This window comes from Podarcis filfolensis (assembly GCF_964270895.1).
Source record: "Podarcis filfolensis genome assembly, chromosome: 13".
In the NCBI taxonomy this organism is placed as follows: Eukaryota; Metazoa; Chordata; class Lepidosauria; order Squamata; family Lacertidae; genus Podarcis; species Podarcis filfolensis.
Genome location: NC_139615.1, coordinates 30,545,847 through 30,571,587, shown reverse-complemented (window position 1 = coordinate 30,571,587; position 25,741 = coordinate 30,545,847). Strand labels below are relative to the sequence as shown.

Below are 25,741 nucleotides of genomic sequence, written 5' to 3'. Positions count from 1 at the left end.
ACGTTTCGATCAAGACCTCGTCATGGACCTCCTCTGCCTTCACCCAGGTGTTTTCCGACTCCGGTTCCCCTTCCCACGCGACCAAATACTCCACCTGATTTCCCTTCCACCTGGAGTCGATGATTTCCGCCACATAGTTGCGGCTTTCCCTTTCTTCTATGGCTGGCCCCCGTGTGGATACCCCTTCACCTTCCCCCCTGTATGGTGACAGTAATGACCTGTGGAATACTGGGTGCAGTTTCATGTGGTTCGGTAACCGGAGTCTGAAAGCCACTGGGTTGACCTGTTGGATGACCTCAAATGGTCCCAATCTTTTGGGTCTCAATTTCTTGCAACTACCCTTGAACGGCAACCCTTGGGTTGATAGCCAGACCCGACTCCCCACCCTAATTGTTTCACCTTCCCTTCTGCTCTTGTCTGCCTGCCTCTTATATTCTTCTTTGGCCCTTTCTAAGTTGTGTTGGAGTTGACGATGGATCGCTTCCATTTCTTCTACAAAAAGTTCAGCGGCCGGAACACTCCATCTCTCTCCTCCTTCCCCTGGAAACGCCCTGGGGTGGCACCCATAATTAGCCAAAAAGGGGCTCATCCCGGTGGACACATTCTCTGCATTATTGTAAGCAAATTCCGCTAGTGCCAACTTTTCGACCCAATCGTTTCCTCTGTCATTGACATAACACCTCAGGTATTGTTGAAGGATACCGTTTGCCCTCTCCGCCTGCCCATTGGTCTCAGGGTGCCTGGCAGTCGAAAAGTTGACCTCTACGTGCAACAAGCTCATAAGCTTCCTCCAGAATCTGGACGTGAACTGTTTCCCTCTGTCGGAAACCAGCCTCAAGGGGGCGCCATGCAGCCTAAAAATATGTTCTACAAACAATTTTGCTGTCTCTTCCGCCGTGACTGCATGTGAGCAAGCTACAAAGTGACCCATCTTAGTTAACTGGTCTACTACGACTAGTATGGCGGTTTTCCCCTGGGATTTGGGCAGATCAGTCATAAAATCTATCGACACCGCCTCCCACGGTCGTTCTGGTGTGGGTAACGGTTCTAAATACCCTGCTGGTGCCCGCCTTTCTCCTTTGGCTCTCTGGCATTGGTCACACCTTCTCACATACTCCCGTACATCCTCCCTCACCTTGGGCCACCAAAACTCCCTGGTCACCAACCACATGGTCTTGTGTTGCCCAAAATGCCCCGCTGTGGGATTGTCGTGCAGCTGTTTGAGTACTCTCCCCCTCAATTCCCCTTCGGGTATATATAGCGCCCCTTTGTAATACAATGCCCCGTTTCTTTCTTCAAAACCTCCGGGGTCTTCTCCCTCTCCCCTTAAACCTCTGAGCTTATCCTGGGCGTACTCATCATTTACCGTTCCCTCTACCAGTTCTCTTTGCCCCACCCAGGCCGCACCACACACCCAGTGGTCCTCTGGGATAATATGTCTCTCTTCTGGCGCTCCCTCCCCCTCCAAATATTCAGGTTTGCGAGAGAGAGCGTCCGCTCTGATGTTTTCTGGACCTGGCACATAGCAGATTTCAAAATGGAATTTGGAGAACTCCTGGGCCCATCTCACTTGTCGTTGGTTGAGCACTCGTGCCGTTCTCCAATACTCCAAATTCTTGTGGTCCGTACATACTTGTACCTTATGCTGTGCACCAATTAGTAAGTGTCTCCATCTCCGGAACGCTTCGTGAATGGCGAGTAGTTCTCGGTCATATACCGTGTAGTTCCTCTCGGATTTGTTCAGCTTACGCGAAAAGAAGGCACACGGTCTCCATTCCGACTTATTGCTCCCTGGCTGAAGCAGCACCGCCCCCACCGCGCGGTCTGAAGCATCAGTTTCCACTCTCATGGGTTTTTGTAAATCCACATGCAGGAGCTGTTCTTCCGAAGCGAATGCCTTTTTCAATTCCTCAAAAGCGTGCTCCGCCTCCGCCGTCCAAACGAATTTCTTCTTGCTGCTCAGACAGTCCGTGATGGGAGCCGTTAAGTGGGCAAAGTTCTTGATGAATTTACGGTAAAAGTTCCCAAACCCTAAGAACCTTTGCACATCTTTTTTCGTTTTCGGTGTCTTCCATTCCAGCACCGCCTGTACCTTGCCTGGATCCATGGCTAATCCCTTGTCTGATAGGCGGTACCCCAGGAATTCCACCTCCTTGGCGTGGAACTGACACTTCTCCAATTTCACCCACAACTGGTTTGCTTGCAGCTGGCTCAGCACTTCCCTGACATCCTTTACATGCTGCTCCTCATTCTCTGAATATATCAGCACGTCATCGAGAAAGGCCACGCAATTCTTGTAGAGCAAAGGTCCCAGTACATGGTTCATGAGCGATTGAAAACAGGCGGAGCCTGCTTGTAATCCAAAGGGCATAACGAGATATTCGAAAGCCCCTAGGGGGGTGAACATCGTTGTCTTCCATTCATCCCCCTTCTTTATTCGTATCAGGTTGTACGCTCCTCTCAGGTCCAGTTTCGTGAATATCTTTCCCTTCCTCACCCTGGTCAAAATGTCATCAATCCTGGGCATGGGGAAAGTCACTGGTTCTGACACGGCATTTAGCCGCCGGTAGTCCACGATCAATCTCGGTTTATCCGTGTTTTTTTTGTCCACAAAAAACACTGGGCTGCCCCCCACCGCTCTGGACTCTCTGATGAAACCTCTCTTCAGGTTTTTGTCAATAAACTCCCTCAACTCCTGCATTTCCCTGTCTGACATGGCGTACAGCTTGCCCACGGGGAGCTGGGCCCCAGGGACCAGGTTAATTTGGCAGTCAAAGTCTCTATGCGGTGGTAGTTTATCTGCTTCCCTTTCGCTGAAGACCTTGCTCAGGTCAGCGTATTGTTTGGGCACCTTCCCTTTGTCCGCCACTTCCATCCCTGCTAGGGAGGCTTTTGCCCCTTCTGGCACCTTTCCCTCTTTGCAGTGTTCCAGGCAATGTGCTGACCCAAAGGAGACCACTCTCTGATGCCAGCCCACTAGCGGGTCATGCAACGCTAGCCAGCTCATTCCCAAAATGACTGGCGCCCCTCCCAGGGTGGCTACATTGAACGCTATCCTTTCAGTGTGCCTTGCCACCCTCATAACCATTGGGACGGTCTGTAGGCTAACTTCTCCCCCCAACAGCTCCCTCCCATCGATCGTGGTGACCTGCAGGGGGTTGCTTAAAGGGAGTGACTGTATCTGGTGTTCAGCTGCAAACTCCTTGCTCATAAAATTACAGGAGCTGCCTGAGTCCAACAGCGCCTTGGTCTTTAGTGGGTATCCGTTTGCCAGCTCTAGCAGCACCTCTATTACTAGAGCTGGTCTTGGAGGTTCCGGAGTGGGCACTTTTACTGCTCCTTGGCCTGTCTGCAGTGCCCTGACAGCGGCAGACAGGCGCTGGCTTTTACTGGCTCCTGGACTTCCTCCTCCTTCCCCCCAACAGCTCCCGCCATCCCTTGCCATTCCTTTCTTTGTGGGCAGACTCTGGCAAAGTGACCTGGCTGCTGGCAGAGGTAACATTTCTTGGCGCTCTTTCCCTCCTTCTTCCTCCCTTCACTGGGATTTGAAACTGCGCGCGCGCGCGCTGTTCCAACTTCCATCGGCTCTCCGGGCGGGAAACTGGGTTCTGGAATCTCTGGAATGCGGAAATCCCTCCAACGCTCTCCTTTCCCCTCCCGCTTCTCCAAGGCTCTTGCCTCCTGGCGCGCTCCAATGGTCAGCGCTGATTTGGTCAGCTGGTCCATAGACTCCGCCCTGGGCGCCCGGGAAAGTTCGTCTTTCACCGCCGAAGAAAGCCCCTCTTCCAAGAGCATTTGAATGGGTTCCGCCGATAGGTCCCACCCCAATTTATGTATCAACATTGTAAACTCAGTCCAGTACTCACGAACCGATCGGCTCCCCTGTTTGCAAGCCATCAATTGTCTGCGCACCAGTCCCTGTTCAATCTCGCTGGAAAACATCAAATCCATGGCGCGAAAAAACTTCCTCGCATCCTTCAGCATGTCACTATTCCCTGCCATCAGGGGCCGGACCCAGTCTCTCGCCCCCCCTTCGAGATGGCCAATCACAAACGCCACTCGCGATGCCTCATCGGGAAAGTCGTTAAACTGCAGTTCAAGAGCATACTGCATCTCTGTCCTAAAGGCTTGGTAGTTCCTGGGGTCCCCCCCAAACTTCTGCACCATTCCTGGCATCTTTCTTGCTAGTGTAGCGCCTTTTGCCCTTTCTGCATCCTGCGCCCTCCTTTCTTCTAGCCTCGCCGTTTGCATTGCTAGCTGGAGTTCCAAAACTCTGTACCTGTCTTCCAGAGTTGGACCTTCTCCAGCTCCTGCTGCTCCTCCGGCTCCAGCTGGGTTGCTCATGATGCCTCTCTGCACAAGCTGCTTTCAGGGACTGTCCGATTGCTGTGATGGGATGGTGAGCTGCTTGTGCGTAAAATCCTGATCCCTCAGAGTTTGGCTAAGTTCCCAAACCTCTGTCTGTGATGGAGCTCCTTAAGCATGGCTCCATCAATCGCTCGTTGAATCGGACAGTGGGCGTTTACGGAACTTCTTCCAGCATAAAAGCTCCTTGACGGAAACGCGTCTTCTGGACTCTCGGCGTGACAGTTTCCGCCGAGGAGTGGGTGTGCCTACGGGAGGTCCTGAAACCTCTCCACTGTTCCCGCTTGAAGTATCTCTGAGCTCTCCCTCCGACTCACTTTCCCTTGTAACTCCACTTCTCCCCCTGCTGGTCCCCTCCTCCGCTGAGTGGTCTCTCTCACCCTCCATGAGCCCTTTCACCTCCTTCGTCTCAGATGACAGTTCCCTGACAAAGCGCTTCTGAAAAGTAAGCAGTGATGAATTATAATCAACCATTGGGACACAATTGAACAAAAATTAGTCTCAACAGAGCCCTGTTGCAAGCAGTTGAATGGAATGGGTTATCAGTCTGATCCAATGTGTGTGCTGTCATAGCACATGCATGCAGACTGAGGCTATAGGTCATCTCTCACTCAGGTTGCGTTTCATGTTGCATTTGCATGCTGTGCTACGCATCAGAGGGTGTCTTCACCCGATGCACATTACCTGTTTGGTTTCCCACCACCACCAAACCCCTCTTCTAACTCCTGTTCATGCGCTGTCATCCGCACAAGTGCAATGGCTGTTTCAAGTGTACACACCTCAGCTTAACAGTCAGATGAATCTGGCTTAAGTTGCCCTTTCGGATCAAAGGCCGTCTGTGGAAAAACACAGCAGGACTGATCCATGCTTATAACTCTTCCCAGCCACAGTCCCTGCATGCTTTAAAGTTCTGTATTGGAGTATCCTTTTTGTAGGCACTGATTGAGCTTTGACACCTTTGGGCTTAGAAATAAAGAACCAGGTTTTGCAGCCGGAAATGGTTCAAGCTGTCAGGATATATTAGCCTCCAGGGAGGACAAGAAAGAGATTGGTTAATTAGAGAAAGTCAGTCAATCTACGTTCTTTAGATTGGAAAAAAGAGGACAAATGCTGCAGCTTTTACCCAGAGGTCTCTCTCCTCTTTTTTTTTTTTTTTAGATTACCCCCACCCCCAGCCATCAGGAACTGCTAGAACAGAGTAGAAAAACAAATTATTTAATTTGTCAGACATTTCACGGAAGGATAACATATCCCCCTCCTGCACCCCTTTTCACCATAAATAGTAAAAGAAATAAAACAATAATTTAGTAGAGGGGGGTTGGCCCTGCGGCAGGATTGAAAAGCAATCAGTGATCAGAGAAAAGGCTGTGTACACACTGTAGTTTGTTAAGGATTGCTAGGAATTGCAACTCTGAGAGGGATAAGTTTGGAGGGGGAATTCTCAGGGGGGGAAATGTGCTTCCAGTGTGCATTAAAAGTACAGTGTGTATACTGATTCTGAAGGTTTTAGGGGGAGGAAAGAAAAAAGTAAAGATGAAATAAATTTGAAGAAAAATTCCCTAGTCGCTTGCTCCTAACATGCTCCAGCTTGAAGAAATATGCACATATATTCTGCTCCAGAAAGAACTCTGTCATGGGGTGTCTGCTACAAATAATGGAATCTGAGCCTCATTAAATGTGGCAGAGTGGGAGATGGGCAGAGCCAACCTGTAGGATAACTACTAATGGAAATTCTCCTGTGCAAGCTTAACTGAAACAGGATTATAGGAAGCTGCCTTATCCCAAATCAGACCATTAGTCCAGTATTGTCTACACTGGCCAGCAGCAGGTCTCCAGGAGCCTTTCCTGGACCTACCTGGAGATGCCAGAAATTGAAGCGGGGACCTTTTGCATTCAAGCAAGTGCTCTGCCACCAAGCTAGGGTGTTATTCAGAACTATTGCTCTTGCACAGCTCCCATTCATTTCAATGAGGCTTGCACATATGAACTTCCTGATAGATTGTGCTCATATTAACTCACAGGAGGAAAGGTACCTGCCTACTTTCCCTCTGTAGCACCAAAATTTGAATCAGCCTTGTGCATCTGCATATTTAGTGTTATGAGTTTGCAGGTGCCAGACTCCTCTGCATTCCTAGATCCAGTAAGTGTTAGAATTTAATCAAAGCTTGGAAAGCTAAACTGGGTGCCAGAGCCATTCTAACCCTTGGACCAGCAAGTGTTAAAATATAAGCCAGGCTAGTTTCCTGTGATCAGGTAATCATTGCCTGGGTGATGGGTCATTAAGAGTTATGACACCACAGTCTCTGCTGTGCCTCATTCCCAAAAGGAAACACGAACTCTGGGTGCGCACCTAGAATCACTGGAATCTCGCACTGCTTGGAGATTAAGGTGGTGTGCAACAATATATTGCAACATGCCATTTGATGCTGTTAGATTTAGACAGACTTCCCCAGCCTGCTGCCTTCCAGATGTTTTGGACTACAGTTCCCATCATCCCATGCTGACAGGGGCCAAACCTGTGACCCTGTTGGAGTCCAACAACACTAACTCCCATCAGCCCCAGATAGCACAGCCAGTGCTTGGGGATGATGGGAGTTATAGTCCAGCCACATCTTCCCCATCCCTGGTTCATAGCTTCAAAGCAAGCTGGACTTGAAGCCATGATTTGAAGCTGGTTTGATATACTGGCTTGCTTCAAAGCCATTGGCCAGAATTTCCAAGTTTGCATGTAGCTGGAAGCTATGGATTAAGTGCTGAATCATAATGTGTTCAGCTTCTTGGGACAATGCAAAGCACGGTATGCAAACACAGCCGCTGCCTTCAAAATGCGCCAGCAAGATTCACGATTCAACTGCCTGTGTTTTTTTCTTTAAAAAATGCCTTTTAAAAACAACGTCGAAAACCCAAATGTTCGCTTAAATCTGGAATCCAAAATTTCGCTTCATTTCAGCTCTCATGGGAACAGTTGCCTCCCGCATGGAAAAATTTTAAAAAATATATCTACTGGTTACAAAAGAAAAAAATAAACAACCAACAAGCCAAATCTTGGGGCCCAGCTTGCTCGGCTTTTCTGCAGAGTCCTGAGCCCTCAGCAACCATCAGGAAGAAGGTTAGGTGACAGGAGGCTACTTGGCATCAGTGAAAGGTCTCTGAGCTTGACCGGAAGTGGAAGCGTGCTGGTGGTGGGCAGCCCTGCCCCGAACAAGTGGAGAAAGAGTTCCTTGGGGAGAGAGAGCTAAGGGGGCACGGCGTGGGCGAGCTCGAGCGGGAAGAAGTCCCCTTGGCTGCCTGGCCACAGTGGTGGCTTCCGTGTCCCGTGTCCGCCCATAGGGAGTGGTATTGGTATGTGGGGCTCGTGGGGCCACAGGAAGTGGAACCCCTCTGCTCCCCAGGTCCCAAGTGCTCTATGCATGAGGCAGAAGAAGGCAGGGAGTTGGTGAAGGCTGAAAAGTCTGCGCTCGAGGAGGCCGGGAGGCCAAGGGGTGGCATGCTCTGGGACGAAGGCAGCCTGCTGGTGGGAGGCGGGGAAGGCGAGGGCTGGCCACAGTTGTGAGGGCAGCTCGTGGCAGGGGCGTAGGAAGGCTGGATGGCAAGCTGACTCTGAAGGAGGCTCATCAGATGCTGCAGCTCTCGACTGAGTTGGGAGACTTCCCGGTTCAGGTTGTTGATCTGGGGAAACCAGAAAAAGAATCAATACCTAGCGTTTATATAGAGCACGTTGAGAGTGTCATGCCTGCTTATTTATTTGATTTATATCCCACCTTTCCTCCAAGTCATCATACATTGTCCTCATTTTATCCCCACACAAACGCTGTGAGGCAACTTAAGCTGTGAGAAAGTGACTGGCCCAAGGTCACCCAGTGAGCTTTATGGCTAAGTGGGTATGTGAACCCTGGTATGTGAACACTAACCACTACATCCTCATGATGAGCATGTATGCACTGTGTGATAATGTGCATCAATGCAAGCAGCTTTCTGAGGTGGTCCACACACACAGCGACATCATCCCCATGCTGCCCCTGTCCCACACTATTTGTCAATCTGAAGTTCATTCTGCTGCAATGACTATAATCCATTTGGTGCTGAGAATGCCCTCTACAAAGGCCTGATCCCTCCATGTGTCCACACAGAAAGACACGGCTACTGGCTGTGGGCCTCTTATTTCTGATCCGATCTGTTTCAACGTCTTTGAGGCTTTTATGTAGCAGCTGGGAAAAGGGGAGGAGCCAGGACATTGGGGCGGGGAGTGTGTGTGTGTGTGTGTGTGTGTGTGTGTGTGTGAAAAAGCTCTGCCTGAGACGGGCTCCTATGAAGAATGAGGAGCAGAACACACAGGCAACTTGTTTTGTGGGGTGAGGGTGGGGGGAGAGAGAGGAGAAGAAGAAAGAGAAGGCTGGCTTTGTTGCTATGAAATTGTCACCAACCCGGTGCTAATTTTAAACCCTGACACCCTGAGTCAGAAACGCCAACACCACGGATGCACAGAAAAATCAACCCCCTCATCCCTTTCCTTCCCCCATGGGTGGGGCGTGGGGGCAGGAATAAATGCAGTCGAGCCAAACAAACAAACTAAACTAAACTAACCTGGTATTTGCAGCTAGTGGTGATCTGCAGCTATGCATCTCCCCACCCCACTTAGTTTTCAGGGTGAAAGAGACATCTGCAAACATCACCTCCTGATCTAGAGTTTCCCCTAGTCCTTGATGTATGAGGGCATGCTGTGCTTACTTGGTGGTAAGGCAAATGCACTTTGCCCATGCTCAGAAGCATTTTAAACTTGACTTTGTATTTTCTAGGACACAGCCCCGGCAGGGAAAACTGATGCCAGGACTGCGTCCTAGTGACTCACAAATCAAATCAAATAAAGCCCTTCTGTTTCCTACCTCTTGATTCAGCCTTCGGATGTTCTGCTTTACCTCATCAGCTTCTGCAGTTGACACAGGGTTGGCTTGCTCCGTCCCTGCAAGGAAATTCAAGGGGTAGGAGGGGGAGATGAGAGGGTTAGAGAAAATACTTGCAGCAATTTGCCTTCTGCCCAATCCTCCGACACTGTGCTTGTATGAGCAAGGGGTCATCACGTTGGAGAAAACCCCTAAAAGGGGAGGGTGACCTTTGGTAGCCCAAGGGTGGTGGGTGGGGCCAGAGGCAAAACTGGGCAGAATAATGAATATAAATGTTAGCTTTTTGAAACAGGCTAGTTTCTCCACAGCCTCCTCTCTATCCAGGCAGGCAAGAGGCATTATCCAAGGACACATTCCAGCTGGGCAAAAATATTCAAGGAGGGTGTAAAGCAAGGCCACTGAGGAGTGAGGGCCACAGAGAGAGGTACTGAGGGCCACATCAGACCCCTGGACCTGAGGTTCCCCACTGTCGCCCTAAAACCTGAACTGTGTATATTTTGTTCTAAAATAGTTATATTTAAATAATGAAGCTTCACTACTGCTAGAACAAAGGACTACTTCTCACCAAAGTGGTAAGCCTGCATTTGGACTATACAATGTCAGATATAGATTTCGGGGGTGCATAGGATATTACATATTACAATGTGGGCAGAAGCCATTCATAAATAAGTGGATGTTGCAGAGAAGGCTCCTGGCCTATCCCTTTCCCCTGCCATACAGTTTCCTGCCTGCAGAGGGACCTGTGGGAGCAAAGAAGCCCCATTCAGCCATGTGAGTCACCACCAGCAGTCAAAAGTGGTATAGTCCAAACCTAGCTTTATCACTTCGGGGAGGGGGGAATCCAGCCTAATTCTGCCCCGAGAAAAGCTGACTGCTGCAACCTATGTCAATTGCACAAGTTTATTTATTATAATTCATTTTACTTCCTCTAGTCACAAGATGGGGGTCAAGATCTAGCCATATAGAAATGAAGCCCCCACAGAAGCAGTTAGTTCAGCGGCAGCTAACATGGGGCCTTCCTGATGTCGTTGAACTACAGCTCCCATCATCCTCAGGCACCATTGTCCACAACTGGGGATAATGGGAGTTGGAGTCCATTAACAACCAGAGAGTATCATGTGGGCTTCCTCTCCCCCTGGCTCTTTTTACCCTCCCCACTTTGGCCTGTTAGGAAATCCAGCCACAAAACTGGAGGGGCCTTAGACCCAGCCATTCTGCAACATCTCATGGTTCCCAACATTCTCTGAGTGAGCTGTCACATGTTAACTATTTTAAGAGAAATACAATCATGGCGGGTCAACTGAAGAGATGGCCAGTCTTAACTTGATGGCTCACTAATGAGCCTTGATGCTCAACAGAAGGCTGAATCTGCTTGCTCAATAGTGTGCGAGACATTTCTTTAATGAGCATTGAATGGTTGACGGCTAAGTGGCTTCTTGCTCTCTAAGGCAGGTGGAAGGAGCCATCTCCTCCGTTGCCATCGCTACCTGACACTGGAGGCTCCTGCGCCGAGCTCTGCGTGGGCTGATCCACATTGAAACTAAAGGTTTGTGTCTCTGATGCGCCACCGTCATCTTCAATTCCATCCACGACTCTAGGGAGGTGGGAGACAGATTAGTTTATGCAGCGGGGTGGAGTCAAAAAGTGGTAAGACAGGGTCAAGCAGTGGCAATTGAATATCGAATTTAGAACCTCCATATTCAGGGGCAGCCTATCCCTCCGAGGAAATGGAGCACTGGATGGAAAACAGATCCCCCACTGTCAGGGGCCGGATGGATGAGGAGGAGTGGGAGGTGCCTGACTCCCAAGAACTCTCCAGGGAGGGCTCGGAAGATGACACCTTAGAGCCTGGAGCCTGGTGGTGAGGCACTGAGGAGCAGTCAGCGGAAAGGATAAGCTGGGAGCTGATAGAAGCAGGAGACTTGAGAGATCAAGGGGGGGGGGGGTCAGGAGAAGGAGGGCCTTCCGGGACAGGATTAGAAGCTGAGAGTCGCAGCATGCATGCAGACAGCCCCAGTCCTGCTGACTCTTCTCCCACTCTGACTCCCTGCTTGAGGAGTGCCAGACAGGCCCACAGGAGGAGCTCACCCCCTGCTTGGGAGCGATCCAGAGTGAGAGGCTAGAGGGGAGTGGCATGGCTAGAGCTTAGTTTCAGCAAAGCCTTCGTTGAGTTGAGACGAACCAAGGATATTGCTGTGTTGTTGTTTTTCTGCTAATAAAAAGCTAATCACATTCCATGCCTTCTGTGTGTGCGCCTGCCCTGTGGATGTCCTGGCTTGTTGACAGCTCCCTGACACCCACCCTACACCCCAGTGCTAGGAAGTTCTCCAACCTAAATCTAAGTTAAAAGGAAAGAAGCTACAGAAAACCACTGCTTCCTTCTTGAATGTATCCTATTCATTTTATTGAGGCTTTCGAAGGAGAACTTCCCAGCGGATCATACCCCACGAGCCAAATCCATTTGTCTGCTATGGCCATTCAGGAATGCAGTGAGGACGCTTACCTGGGGCTGAGGTCTGGGGTTCCGTAGTTCATGAGGGAGGGAATGAGGAGCTTGCCAGGTTTCCGGCCATTGCTGCCCTCATCGGAGAGCTGCACCTCCCGGCGACACTGCGGAGAGGGGCTACGGCCTCGGTTGCAGTGGGCTGGGGAGCGACAATTTCGCCGCAGGGCGGAGAACTGGCGCAGGTCATCTCCCAGCAGGCTGCTGAAGGAGCCGCGCCTCACGGGGCTGTTGAGGTTGGGCAAGAGGAGTTTGCGGCGGGTGATGGTGGCTGGCGAGGGCTGGAAGAAGTCCTCAGAGTCCTCGCCATACTCCTGGATGGAGGGCAGGGGCTTCTCGGGGGCAGCACCACTTTCAAGGTGAGGCTAAACAAGAGGGAAGGAAGGAAGAAGATTCAGAAGATGGAAAGGCAGCTTTATTATAGGTGAGGCTTAAATCACATTTAAGAAACTTAGATGTGTGACCATCTGATCATTGTTTAGGTGGAGGGTATCAATTTGTCATGCAAATAAGCATTTCAAACTAGTTCATATTTGCACCACAAGCCAGGGTGAAAATGCTCTTAGCCCTCAGGCTTTCAGGTGTAGGGGAAATAATTTAGGAGAGTACAAACTAAAGTTTTTGCAAGCAACTTACGAACAAACTTAAGATTTTTATTTTATTTTTATTTTTTGTTTCCTGAGATCCCACCCACCCAGTCCATTTCATGTTGGCTATAATCAATGCAGTTTTTCCCACCCCCGTGCCCTTCTGTTCCTGCAACAAAAAAGTTACCTGGGATAAACGTGGGGACCTGGAGAATCGGAGAAGTCCCTAGAAAGGAAAACAGCAACAACAACACCATGAAACAAGAAAGACTGGGTAGCTCTTTCAGAGTCTATCAGGGTTGTTGCCTCAAAGCTGACCATTCTTGGTTGCCAGACTGACGACCACCCAACCAAAAGCTGAAGAGACAGATGCTATTTCACCTTGGTTCTGACCTCTCTAGGAAGCATCTCCTGCACCATCTTGGCACAAACTGACAACCATGCATTGTTTTGAGCAGGAGCTAGAGCGCACTCCTCTCCTGTGGGTGCCAGCAACTGGTATTTGCTGTGTCCATAGTCCCTGGAGACAGGGCACAACCTCCAGCCATCATGGCAAGTAGCTATTTGACAGACTTGGGCAGAATGAAGTTTGCGATGGAAGGCTCTGCCTCCCTCCTTGTGTGTGTCCATTACAACATATGCAGAGAACCCCCGTGCTCTACTGAATACACACAAGGCGGATTAGAGTCCACCTCTCCTCTTATTCCCATTCTACCCGTCTTCATTCTATCTATATTTTCCTCCTCTGCTCATGAAGCGCCCTTTCTATCTATTTGCACTCACTCACCCACACCATTCTAGGGATGGACAAACTTCCATGTGCTACAGCAAAGTGTCAAGAGGGCAGGCAGGGATAGGGGGAGAAAGTTCAGGGAAATGGGGGTGGGCATTGTGATGACAGATGGGAGCAATGAGGTGTGGCGGTGGGCGAGGGAGGGCAGGATTGTATCGGGAGGCGGGGTGGGCACACGACCTTTCACCTCTAGGTCACTGGTTCGAATGTAGCCCAGGCCGGTAGTGCCCAAAGCATGTTACCATCCGACGGCTGTTGGAGAGCCTACGGGCGTTTACTGGCTGGTCACGGTCTTGGTCCTAGTGGACAAAAACCACCATCACAATCAGCAGGGTGGGTAGGTGGGTAAGTTCAGCCGAGGGGAAACTGTAGACGGAGGAGGACACAAACAGGAGGAGAAATGCAGCAGGGAGGAAGTGACCTGGTGCGTTGAGCCAAGGGTGAACTGTACTGGAGGAGAGGATGGGGGCAAAACTGAAACGAGTTGGTTCTGCTTGCAACGGGTACAATGGGCACCAGCCGCTGTTGCCTCTAGGCGTATTTTCTCTTGCTTAAAAACACCTTATGGGGGATGCTACATTCTGTTCTTAGTTACAGCAATGTCCATATATGACAAGAGTTGAAGCGTTGCTTCCTGGGAGGTGTGAAGTCTAACAGCAGAGGAAACGGAAAGTAAGGGGAGGCGATGTGGCCTCAGCCTAAAATGAGTGACTGAGCGATGCAGTCAGCAGTTGTTCATGTTTAACAGCTCTTAAAAATAAACCTGCATTGGACTTGTGGCTTAGTAAACAGGTGGGCAAGTGGGATCAGAGCCATGGTACAGAGGGGAGGGTGGTCAACCTATTCTTCGGCACTGTTTACTTATTTAAATCCTCTCCACTCCCTCACTGAAGATATTATTAACCACGGGGAGGAGGGGGAGCGAGAGACAGGAACTTGTACTGCACCTGCCTCCCCCCCCCCCACTGCTTGTAGCTAACAGCAACTTTGGAGTGATGAGTGGTTTCCATTGGGGAACAGTGGAAAAGAGGGGTTTAATTCTATGGGATGCTAGCATCCAAATTGCATATGTAAAGGGTTAAATGCAAGAGCTGTAGAACTGTCATAGGCTCTGTGGCAGTTATGGCAGTTGGTTCAGTTATGGCAGTTAGCTGAACAGTCTTAACAGAGCAGCATCTTTGTTGTGCTGCTGTCTGCTTCTGAGTCTGTAAATGTTAGCTAGTCTGTAACAGTTTAATCTATGTAAGATGTTTTAGCTACTTAAGAAACACCCACCTGCACTGTACATTTGATCTGCAACTGCAAAGCACACTAAGTTATACAGCATGTTCTTTTAAACTTTAAAAGGGAGCGTCTTGCATAGTTTTTATAGGAGGGAAAGAAAGAGAACTAATTAAAGGGTCTAATCACCCAGGGCTGTTTTCCACACACTCTGCAAATGGGAACTAGAGTCTAATTCCCACAAATCCCCCCACCCAGCTGCCCAGCCCTGGTCCAAATCAGTTTATATACACATACACCGAGAGAGCTATTTTTCAGGCAAAGAAAAGATGTCTGCTTTGGCCCTCAGGCAGAAGAGAGGGAAGGGAAGCTGTGGCTTAAATGGCAACTTCAATTCATGCACACCAGGACTCATAGGTCTTTCAAGTTTTAGACTGTTGGTGGTGGGTTTCAGTTAGCGACCAATATTTGGTGGTGGTGGGGAAGCTCCCAGGATCTGTCTAAGACATTTTGCTGCCTGAGGCAAGGGACCCCACCTTCATATATAGAGGTCAACTGGGCTGGCAGATGAAGCATACTTCTACACTGAGGGCAGAAGGTTGGCAGGCAGGGATTCAGGGCCAGCCATGTGTCCAGTTTTGGCCTTCAACCCCTCACTGAAGTTCCCACTGCCTCCAGTATCTACTGCTTGAGGTAGCGGTCATATTCTGCCTCATGGCTCCACTGTCCTCACTCGCCTTTCTTGACCTCACTGCCAATACAAACACATCCAAGATATCACTGTTTCGTATAGGACTCTTGAGCTTTGATGACGCCTCAGGAGAAGCACATTTGGGAGAGGCCAGGGATGGGGAATCTTATATCGAGATATCGATACGTATAAGAGATATCGAGAGCAGAAAATATATTGTTTCCTTCATTAAAAATGAAGGCAGTTTTTGAAAACCCTCAACCTGTTTTTTTTTAATCTGTGGGGAGAAAGCTTGGCAAAAATAACTGCTGCTATTTTCTGCAAGCTTGATAACAAGGAGTCAGCAGAAGGAACGATCCAACTTGTCGAACCTCCCTGCATTTAAGAAGAGGCAAAAGTCTTCTTAACACCCAAGGGTGGGGTGGGTGTGCACTGCATTTTTGCAAGCACTTTCTCCATAATAGGACACACTTCGGTACATTTTTTCACCAGTGTGCATTTGTGTGTGCACTTTTCTCTAACAGGCCCATTTTGCTATGCGTTCTTTGGCTGGAGGACTGCAGCGCAAACTTTAGGCAAGTGCAAATTTCAGAGGAGTGAGCATATTAATTCAGGAAGGGTGACTTAGTACAAACCAAATGAATTTATATTGTACCCCTCATGCTGGCTTTATGCTACCTCCGGGATCAGAGGCGCCGTGCCTCCAAATGCCAGTTGCTAGGGAACAAGGGCAGGAGACAGCTATGGCGCTCTTGCCCTGCTTGTCCCGGAGGCATCTGATTGGCCACTGTGGGAAATGGGATGCAGGACTGGCTAGGCATTTGCTTTGATCCACGAGGGCTCTTGTTCTCTTCTGCAGTGTTCAATGAGCATGATTCCTATTGAATGACTGGACCATTCTCCTTCTGCAAAGGAGTCTTTTCAGACCTCAGCATGCCATACTTTAAAAGCGTCCTGCAAATAACGGAGTTTTGAGCTCTGTTCTAGCGGCATGAGGTGCTCCAATGAGAGGGACAGTTAGATTTGGCTTTGGGCTGTGTGCAATAAACCTTGCCGGTAAAATTCTACCACCTGCTTCAGTTGTGCTTATATTGGCATCTATTCGATGACTTTGCAGCTTTTATTCTGCTTCTATTATGGCCAAGTATGTAGCTATTCAGGGCTCTGAAGTCCCACCTCTCCCCCCCCAGTTTCTGAGATTTTACCATTGTTCACACACTTTCAAGCTTCTCTTTGCAGCAACAACAGGCTGAAATTTGCCATTTGAAAAGAAGCAGGCTGTTGTTCATAGAATGTTGAATTCTGTGTCTGTATACCAATTCATGAGCTTAAATGGAATCACTGAATACATCAGCCCCACTTGGGGAAAGCCTTGTTTGGGATTGCTATCACTGTATAGGTTGCTAATTGTTTAACCTAGACTTATGAAGCCAGCCAATGCCAACACGTGGCATTTTGCTGCCCAAAAGAAGGACTCACAAACACACACACTGCTGCAGGTAACACTTTAAAACAGGCCTGGGTAATCTGTGGCCCTCCAGATGTTGTTCGATTAAAAACCCCATCAACACTGACCATTGGCCTTGCTGGCTGGGGCTGATTAAAGCTGGAGTTCAAGAATATCTGAGGAGACACAGGTTGACCATCCCTGCTTTAAAAAATCCTGCTGAACCATTCAAACCCCAATTCCTGCTTTTATCTCTCACCACCACAGTGCCTTATAGAATCATAGAATGGTAGAGTTGGAAGGTACCATGAGGGTCATCTAATTTAACCCCCTGCAATGCAGGTGGAACAGTGTGTGATGCCAAATGCAGGGCTTGAACCCATGACCCTGAAATTAAAAGTCACAGTCTAACAACTGAATAAAGAAGACCACTTCCTTGCATGGTAGCGCTGGCCTGCCACCAGTCACGTATGGTGGCCCCCTAGGGTCACTGTTAACCTCCTGAACTCTTTGCCTGCCTGGGCCTGCAGCCATGTTGAGGACCTGGCAAGGTATGGTGCAAGGCTGCATTCAAGTGGGGATGGGAGAGAGGGGCAGTCAAGCTGTGCAGGCCCTGCCATAACCCCTCCTCCACCTGAACATCCGTAAATAAGAGTTTCCCAGGGAGACAGCCCCACAAATGCCTCAGGCACTCTCCCCTCTGAAAACACACCCAGAAGAGGCTCCCCCCCCCCGTTTTGCAGAAATGAGGATGCCATCGTCTGCTGTGTATAGCACTCCAGAAACATGCAAGATACGTTTGACGAGGGGCAACAGCAGTGCAAAAGGCATGAGTGTGCAGAGATTCTGGGAACAGATGCTTAAAACGCCACAGAAACAGTTGCCTGTCTCTATCTGAAAAGCCACAGGTCAATGGTTGAGCCCCTGCTTTGCTCAGTTCCCAAGTTTGATCTGTGGCCCCTCCAGGTAGGGCTGGTGGAGGACCCTGTCTGAAACCCTGCAGAGTTGCTGCCAGTCAGTGTAGGCAACACTGAGCTCAATGGATTGTTGGTCTGGCTTAGTATAAGGCAGTTTCCTATGTTCCTATGAAGGCTAGCTGGATCTGGGGAGCAGGTGGAGGAAATAGGTCAGACTGGATGGGACGCTTTTCACATCATTTGCCCTTGACTGCTGTTTCTTTCACAGACTGACAGCACACACACTCCTATTGTATGATGGCAGGGGCTAGGGCAGATTTAACCCTTTGCTTCCTGCTATGCTCTTAATCCAGATGGGGCCTCCTTCCCATGCTGGCAATTAATTTTTTTAAAAAGAGCTTTTCACCCAGGACAAGCCACACGATAAATGTGGCCCTAGTCTCTCTCTCTCTCTCTGCCTGCGCAGGGAAAGCGGCAAGATGCAAATGGTGGAAGGGTGCTGATGGAGTTGGAAGCGCTGGAAACATGGATTCTCATGGTCTGGGAGTAATGATGTTGGATGTGGTGTCTTTAGCAGGGGATGTGAATGATTCCTGGGGAAGGGGAAGGGTCTGGTCTTGGTGGGAACTGGCCCTGTGTGGTCAAATGGCTAGAAGTACAGGTAGAAAGGGGGCAGGATAAGCGGGGATGAGGGTCACCTGCAGCACACAAACACCCCTACCTCAATCTCGCTGCCCTCCCGCAAGTTGAAGGTGAGGTCCTGGTGGATGTCGGCCATGAACTTGGCAGAATATTCGGGGTACAGCTCCAGCACCTCGAAGAGCCCGCGCAGGCTGATGTACTGGAGGTCGCAGTAGGTCAGCGCCTTGACGTCTGCATTGGTCTTGATTACTTGGTCTTTATTGGGCAGGTCAGCCCCAATGAGGTCCCCTTTACCTAAGGAAGATGAGTCAGGATTTGGGGAGTGCCTGAACGGGGTTGGAAGCAGGGAGGCCACTTGTGTGTTCCCTCATCTCTCCCCCATCTTCTGACGGAGGGGCTCAAACTGGGAGTCCCATGGGCCGGGGTTGAGGCTGGGACTAGCCTAGTGAGCTGTGCATGCTTTGAGGTCTCAGAGCCTTTTCTAGGCTCACAAAGGGTGTTCCTTGTGTCAGCAACATGTCTCTGGACTGGACAGCAGGAACCTGGATTTCCCTGTCATGAAACCAAGAGCTGTTGCCTGCTTTATGCCAATGGCGTATTCCAGAGCAGGATTAATATACAGCGGGGAACTTGTGGACCTCCAGGTGTTGTTTGTCTCCAACACTCCATCAGCCCTGGCCAGCACTGCTAATGATCAGGAATGGATTAATTTGTCAATTTTGTTTTATCTCGGGGCAGATCCATGCTATACACTTCAAGCACATTTAATGCATGTGGCCTCCCCCAAAGAATCATGGGAGCTGGAGTTTGCTGGGAATTGCATCTCTTTGAGGGTGAAACTACACTTCCCACGATTCTTTGGGGGAAGCCATGCACTTTAAATATCTGTTAATGTACAATGGTACCTCGGTTTACGAACTTATTCCATTCCAGAAGTCCGTTCTTAAACCAAAATCATTCTAAAACTGAGGCACACTTTCCCTAATGAAGCCTCCCGCTGCCGGTGCTCATCCACTGTTCGGATTCCATTCTTAGACTGAGGTAAAGTTCGCAAACCGGGACACTACCGGTTTTGCGGAGTTTGTAAACTGAACTGTTCTTAAACCGAGGTACTACTGTACTTCCTGGTGTGGATCTGCCCTCAGTTTCTCAGTTTTCATATCTTAAATTCAGTTTTCCACATTTCCTCAGCAATTTGCAAATTTAACAGAAATCCTCAAGAAAATCAATCAGCATTTTAGTACAAATTTCTTATAATAAATGTATTTTTGTATGCAGTTTTGTCTAATGCAGACATTCTTGCAAACAAGTCCCTCTAGCATAATGAATTTTTGTAGTTAGTTTCACCAATATATGCATTTCTGTGCACATTTCCCCCTAACATACACATTGTTTTGCAAACTGCTTGACCAGAGAACTGCATCGCAAAATTTGGAGAAGTGCAGATTTCATGTATTAGTTTGAGAAGCACAGATCAGATAGTTTCTCATTAAAATGCAAACAAGACTGATTTTTGCCCTAGTCCCAACACAGAGCCTATTTGTGGCCCCAGCCTGGCCCTGATACAGAGACCACCCCCGCATCCCCAAAGAGACACAGATTGCACTGTGTGGCTCTCCCAGAGTCTTACCTAAAATGGCCAGTACAATGTTGTCCTTAAGGACTTCAAGGGAGCCTGAGCAGACAAAGTAATTTGCTTGCAGGGCGTCTCCCTGGCGGAGGAGATATTCCCCGGGGGCGCAGAAGGATGTCTTGATGTGCAGGGAAAGGGCGCGCAGGCAGCCGCGGCTGGCACTCTCAAAGAGCGGCAGCTGCAAAATGTCCTTGTTCAAGTGCATGGCAATGTCCGCTCGTAGTTCATCTGGGAAGTCCCGCAGGAGCTGAAGGGAAAGGAGGAGCAGGGAGTGTCAGCACAGGGTTTGGTGCAACTGGAGTCCACTGTGCCACCACAACCCACAAATGGGCCGGGGTCTGACCCCCAGGCTCCTCTCATAACCTGTTTCATTTTACTGTATCCTCCTTTATGTAGGAATGCTCTTCAGCCCCCAGACCCTAAGGCCGTGTCCAGATGACCTGTTCCATTGAGCATCCTTCCTGATTTGCATTCACAAAGTTTGCAGAAAATTTAGACAATATTGGCTAATTATCCATTCTGTTTTATTTGTTGCGAGGTTAGACGACCTCATCTCAAATATTCCTTATCTCACACTTTCCTAGTATATTTCTCCATCACTTTCCTTAATGCAAAAAGTCAGATTTTGGGGGGAATCTCCCAAATCATCGTGACCCTTAGAAGGGGGTTAATAGTATTCAGTCCTATGAACATCTGGTCAGAAGTCAGTTTCATTCAGTTCAGTTGTGCTTATTCTATAATAAGGGGGCATAGGAATCCAGCCTAAAACTGACAGAGCGAGCTGCCCTTACCTCATTGGCATCAATGCCGTTGTTGACAGACCACGTGGTCTGAAAGTACTCCAGCATGCGCTGCTTAAGCTGCTGGGGCAGGCGGTGGACACGGATGAAGTCCTTGAGATCCTTCATGCGGGTATGATAGAGGGAGCGTCGCGAGTACATGCGCTGGATGATAGCTGTCACGTTGCCAAAGACCACGGCATGCATCAAAGCTGGGACAGAGAGGAGGAAAGGGGCATGAGAGAAGAAGAGCCCTCTTAGGCCTATCTAGATTGGCATCCTATTCCCAACAGATGGAACACAAGTCAGTGTGGAGTAGTGGTTAGGGTGCTGGACAAGGAATAATAATAATAATAATAATAATAATAATAATAATAATATTCATACCCCACCTATCTGACTGGGTTGCCTCAGCCACTCTGGGCAGCTTCCAACATCAAATAAAAACATAATACTGTATTGGCCTGAATATAAGCCACATCCGAATATAAGCCACACCTTTAAAATTCAAGGCGAAAAAAGAACAAAAAAAGACAATACCAGAATATAAACTGCTCCCTTAAATTTTTGCAGGCACTCACACTCGTTCCATTTTACCATATGTCTGTTTCAGCGGCAATATCGTAAAAGCCAATTTTTGTAAGGTCGCGAAATTAAACCGCACTTTAACTTTTCAGTGTCAGAATTTAGAAAAAAAAGTGTGGCTTATATTCAGGCCAATACGGTAAAACATTAAACATTAAAAACTTCCCTATACGGAGCTGCCTTCAGATTTCTTCAGAAAGTCATATAATTGTTTATCTCTTTGACATCTAATGGGAGGGCGTTCCACACGGTGGGTGCCACTATCCGGAAGTCCCTCTGCCTCGTTCCCTGTAAGGGAACTGTCACAAGTGAGGGAACTGCCAGAAGACCATCAGAGCTGGACATCAGGCTGAACGAAGGGGGTGGAGACGCTACTTCAGGTATACAAGGCCATATAGGGCTTTAAAGGTTAGCAACAACACTTTGAATTGTGCTCAGAAACTTGAGAAATCAGGGTTCGAATCCCAGCTCAGCCATGATGCTCACTGGTGACTTTGGGCAAGTCACTGTCTCTCAGCCTAACCTACCTAACAGGGTTGTTGTGGGAATAAAACAGAGACGGGGAGAAGCATGTGTGCCATTTTGAGTTCTCCAGAGAAAAAGGCAGGATATAAATGTAATGTAATGTAATGTAATGTAATGTAATGTAATGTAATAAACTAAACTAAACTAAACTAAACAACTAAACTAAACTAAACTAAACTAAACTAAACTAAACTAAACTAAACTAAACTAATTTTTTTATATATAAAAAAAGCAGGGCATGAAAGCAGCAGTTTTTCATCTGTTGCTTATCCAGAATGGCTAGTATTCCAGAAGTAGACTGCTTCTGAGCCTGGAGGTTTTATCACTGCTAATAAAGCTAATATGGGCCAATTATTTCTGAGCCTGGAATTCCCCCGCCCTGGACTGCCCTATGAGAGCATTACGATAAATTTAGAAACAAAAAATTAAAATTGGACAAAAGTAATAAACCACCCACCCCCTCTATTTCTCACTCTTCCTGCTTTACTCTCAAAGGAGAGTAATCTCCTCGTCTCAAGTTCTAAAGCACAGCCATTTAGGTTATCTAAAATATTTTTGCCTTTGATGTGACCTGAACATGCATTTATCCAGTCCATGGGACCATAACGAAAGTCACTTTATGACTACAGCGCTTCCTTCTGGGGATGCCTCTCTGACTTCCACCTCCTTCTCATGATCACCCAAGCAGCACTTGGAATAGGACGGCCGTAGATTATTCCCAGGACTTAATTCCTTTTCAGGTCTGGTATCAGGGCCAGCCCTATCATTAGGCATGAGGGGAAGGGCTGTAGCTCAGTGCTGGAGCATCTTAGGTTCAATCCTCAGCATCTCCAGGTAGGGCTAGGAGATGCTCCCTGCCTTCTAATCCTGGAGAGCAGCTTTCAGTCAGTCTAGGCATCAATGGGCTAAATAGATTATTGGTCTGGCTCAGTGCAAGGCAGCCTTCCTGTGTTCCTAGGCATGGCAAAGCAGCTGTCTCAGTCAGAAAACTATGGGGCAGCAGCCATCCCAGCTGCTCTGCCAGAGGACAACTTAGCATGCCACACAGTTTGCTTTGTGACCTCTAAACCAGGGGTGGAGAACCTCCCACCTGTGGGCCAATCTTGGGACCCTAATTTGGCCCAAAAGGCCATTTGCCCCCCAAACCACGCCCACCTGCTGACCAGCTGACATCAGCTGAGTGACAGGCATGTGCCCCCTGCACCTCTCATTTTCTGAATTACACTTGTTTCTTTTATGTCCATTTTACAGATGGGAGGAACTGAGGATGAAAGAGAGAGATCAACAGACCAGAGACATATAATGAGTTGCCGGCAGACTGATGGCTTATCCATGCTTAACTTTTGCCCCGCTCTTTCCAGACACAAGTCTGTGCTTTAAAGCTCTGTGTTCAAGCATGGTCTCCCACCTCACCCCCAAGATGTTTCCCCATGAAAACCTGCTTTTTAGTGCTCAATTGGAACAATTGGCAATTTGGGCTTTCTGTGGATTGGCAGTTGCTCCAAATCCAGCTTTAAAAAGCAGGTTTTTGCAGGGAAAGCTCTGGAGAGAGAGAAAAAAGTGTACTCAGAAACAGAGCTTTGAAGCATGGACCATGCCTGGAAAGAGTAGAGGAAAGCTAAGTGTGGATAAGCCCCAAGTCTTAACTATCAAAGCTCACCTCTCAAACCACTTCAAAAAGGCACCACATGCATACCAAAGGCCACAAGGTGAAGATCACACCCTCACATTCATCCCTGGACTCTGGTCAACTAACAGCACCACTCAAAGTCCCACCCGATTAAATTATGAGCCCAGGTAGCCCAAATGTTGCATTGCATAGTAGTGGGCATGGTAGTGGGTGACAGTGGGCTTGTTGTTGTTGCTGTTGCATAATTTATTCTACTTCTGCTTATCTTTAGGAGGGGCAAAGCACTCTGCACCAAACATCTGCCCTACTTTTAGCATGTGAAAATATCCTGTCTAGCAGTCCCCCATCTCAACCTTGTCTTTCAAGACTTTGCTAGGCCCTGCCCACATTTGCGAACGATAAGGACTAGAAACTTCCTTTCTGGCAAAATGGAAACCAGGTTTATCTGGATGCTAGACACCAGCGCCAAAACCCTATGCTTCCCGCCCCCCACAGTGTGCTTGTTGTTACGAGAGATATGCAGCCCTGCCTGTGATGGACTTACCGCCAATGAGCATGGTGCAGATGGAGAAGATTTTCTCGGCGTCCGTGTTGGCGCACACGTTGCCAAAGCCCACGCTGGTCAGGCTGCTGAGGGTGAAGTAGAGGGAAGCGATGTAGGCGCTGCGGATGGAGGGTCCTCCCACAGAGCTGTTGATGTACGGGGCCTCGATCCGCTTGCCCAGTTCGTGGAGCCAGCCTGCAGGGCACAGTGAAGAGTTAATCCTGTTGCAGCGGGTCAGACTACATCCGGCTATCAGAGAAAGGAGCAGATGAGGCAGATACCAGGGCCTTCCTCCTCACTCCAGAGAGTTTCTCAGAAAAAGCTCCCACAGAAGGGGAATCCCAGAAGCCAGCATTGCCCTCACCAGTCTGCAAAGCACGGATGAGGAATATGTGGCCCTCCATGTTTTGTTGGACTCCAACTCCCATCAGACCCAGTCAGCATAGCCAGTAGTCAGGGATGAAGGGAGTTGGAGTCCAACAAAACATGGAGGGCCATAGGCTCCATTCCCCCGGCTTACACATTCATGTTTGAAAATGTAAACATTTGCTTAAAAGTTAGAAAACTGCTCCAGAGATTGGGGGAAGAGGAGGTGTTGGTGGTGTTACAGACACTAGCCCTTCTGTCCCTTCCAACATCAGCTTTCTGCTGGGTCAAACTGAACCATGCTGTAAACATGCAGATCTATGTTATTTTCTTCTTCTTGAAAGGTTGCCCAAGGAGTAGAAAAGAAAGTGTGTTTGTTTAAGCCCTGTTGCTCAGTGCCCACTCCTTTCCCAGGATGCACAGCAACCTTGCTATGGGTTCCCACAAGGAGACGCATGTAGCGCCACTCGGAGCCACACACTCAGGGTTTCCATGAGGAGGGCTGCCCAGTCGTTCCATAAGCTCACCAATGTCCCAGGTCACTGGATCGTTGCTCTCCTGCCGGCCAATGACATACCAGATGCAGGCCATCCAATGGGCCAGGAGGGCGAACATGGACATGAGCAAAGTCAGGACCATAGCACTGTACTGAGAATAGCGGTCCAACTTTTGGAGGAGACGGAGCAGGCGCAGGAGGCGCACTGTCTTCAGCAGGTGCACTAGATAGGTCTGGGGAAGGAGAAGGGAGAAAAATAAATCAGAGTGGGTCATGGACATTACATGCTCCCCGGTTGGCATTGACTTGTGACGGGGCCTTCTCTGTGGTGGCTCCCTGTTAACAGAATGCTCTCCCTGGTGAGGTGCATCTCCTTCCCTCACTATTAACTTTCAGGAGGAATTAAAAAACATCCCTGTGTACCCAGGCATTTGATGACTGAAAGATACTGTCCATGACACCCTTGAAATAATTAGTTTGAGATGGTTTTACGTGCTTTTAGATGTATTTAATTGTTTAAAATATATTTTATTTTTAATTGTATTGTTTGGCCACTGCTATGTTTGCCACACAGGGCTCCTTTGGGAGCAAGGGTGGGATATAAACTTAGCTACTAACTAAATAAAACCTTGCTTTTTGTCTGTTAGACTATTAAGCAAGAATGGTAACTTATCCAATGGAGTAGTCCACAACTGGAAGGAATCTGGATTTGTAATAAAAGGAGCAAGTTTGATCTTTCCTGCTGATTATACCAGGTGCTCCCTTTTGTGTTTGTCTTTGCCTTCTAATTTGTTTATCCTATTAGGCCAACTATGTACTAACAGGGCATGCACTCAGCTTCACAGGAACCTTGTCTTTTTCTTTTCGTTTTTAAATCCCATCCAAGAAGTGTGCAAATGCACACACTCAGGCAACTGCAAAATTTCAGCATGCAATTTTTAACATGCAGTTTTCTGGGGCAGTGTGTGTGTGTATGTGTGTGTGTGTGTTGCAAATATGAGGGATCGAAAGGAATATAAAAAGCCACACTCCGTTTAGGAGTGCACCACAAATAATTACGAGCATGGCTGGGGGGGGGGGGGGAACCCGAGAGCATTGAGGAAGCAGTGGGTGTGG

General features: G+C 48.6%; 1 protein-coding gene across 2 annotated transcripts in view; it reads right to left on the bottom strand.

The window, feature by feature from the left end:
- Positions 1–5,561: 5,561 nt before the first annotated feature.
- KCNH4 (potassium voltage-gated channel subfamily H member 4) overlaps positions 5,562–25,741 on the bottom strand; it is a 49,816-nt gene continuing 29,636 nt past the window's right edge. For both annotated transcript variants that reach the window (XM_083582573.1, XM_083582574.1), the window contains exons 7-16: positions 24,657–24,858; positions 23,764–23,958; positions 20,492–20,691; positions 19,698–19,947; positions 18,147–18,361; positions 12,544–12,582; positions 11,770–12,134; positions 10,754–10,860; positions 9,249–9,325; positions 5,562–8,034 (exon numbers count right to left, since the gene is read on the bottom strand). In XM_083582573.1, coding sequence (XP_083438699.1) covers positions 7,501–8,034; positions 9,249–9,325; positions 10,754–10,860; positions 11,770–12,134; positions 12,544–12,582; positions 18,147–18,361; positions 19,698–19,947; positions 20,492–20,691; positions 23,764–23,958; positions 24,657–24,858 — 2,184 coding nt within the window. In that variant the 3' untranslated portion in view covers positions 5,562–7,500. The remainder of the gene's footprint in view (positions 8,035–9,248; positions 9,326–10,753; positions 10,861–11,769; positions 12,135–12,543; positions 12,583–18,146; positions 18,362–19,697; positions 19,948–20,491; positions 20,692–23,763; positions 23,959–24,656; positions 24,859–25,741) is intronic.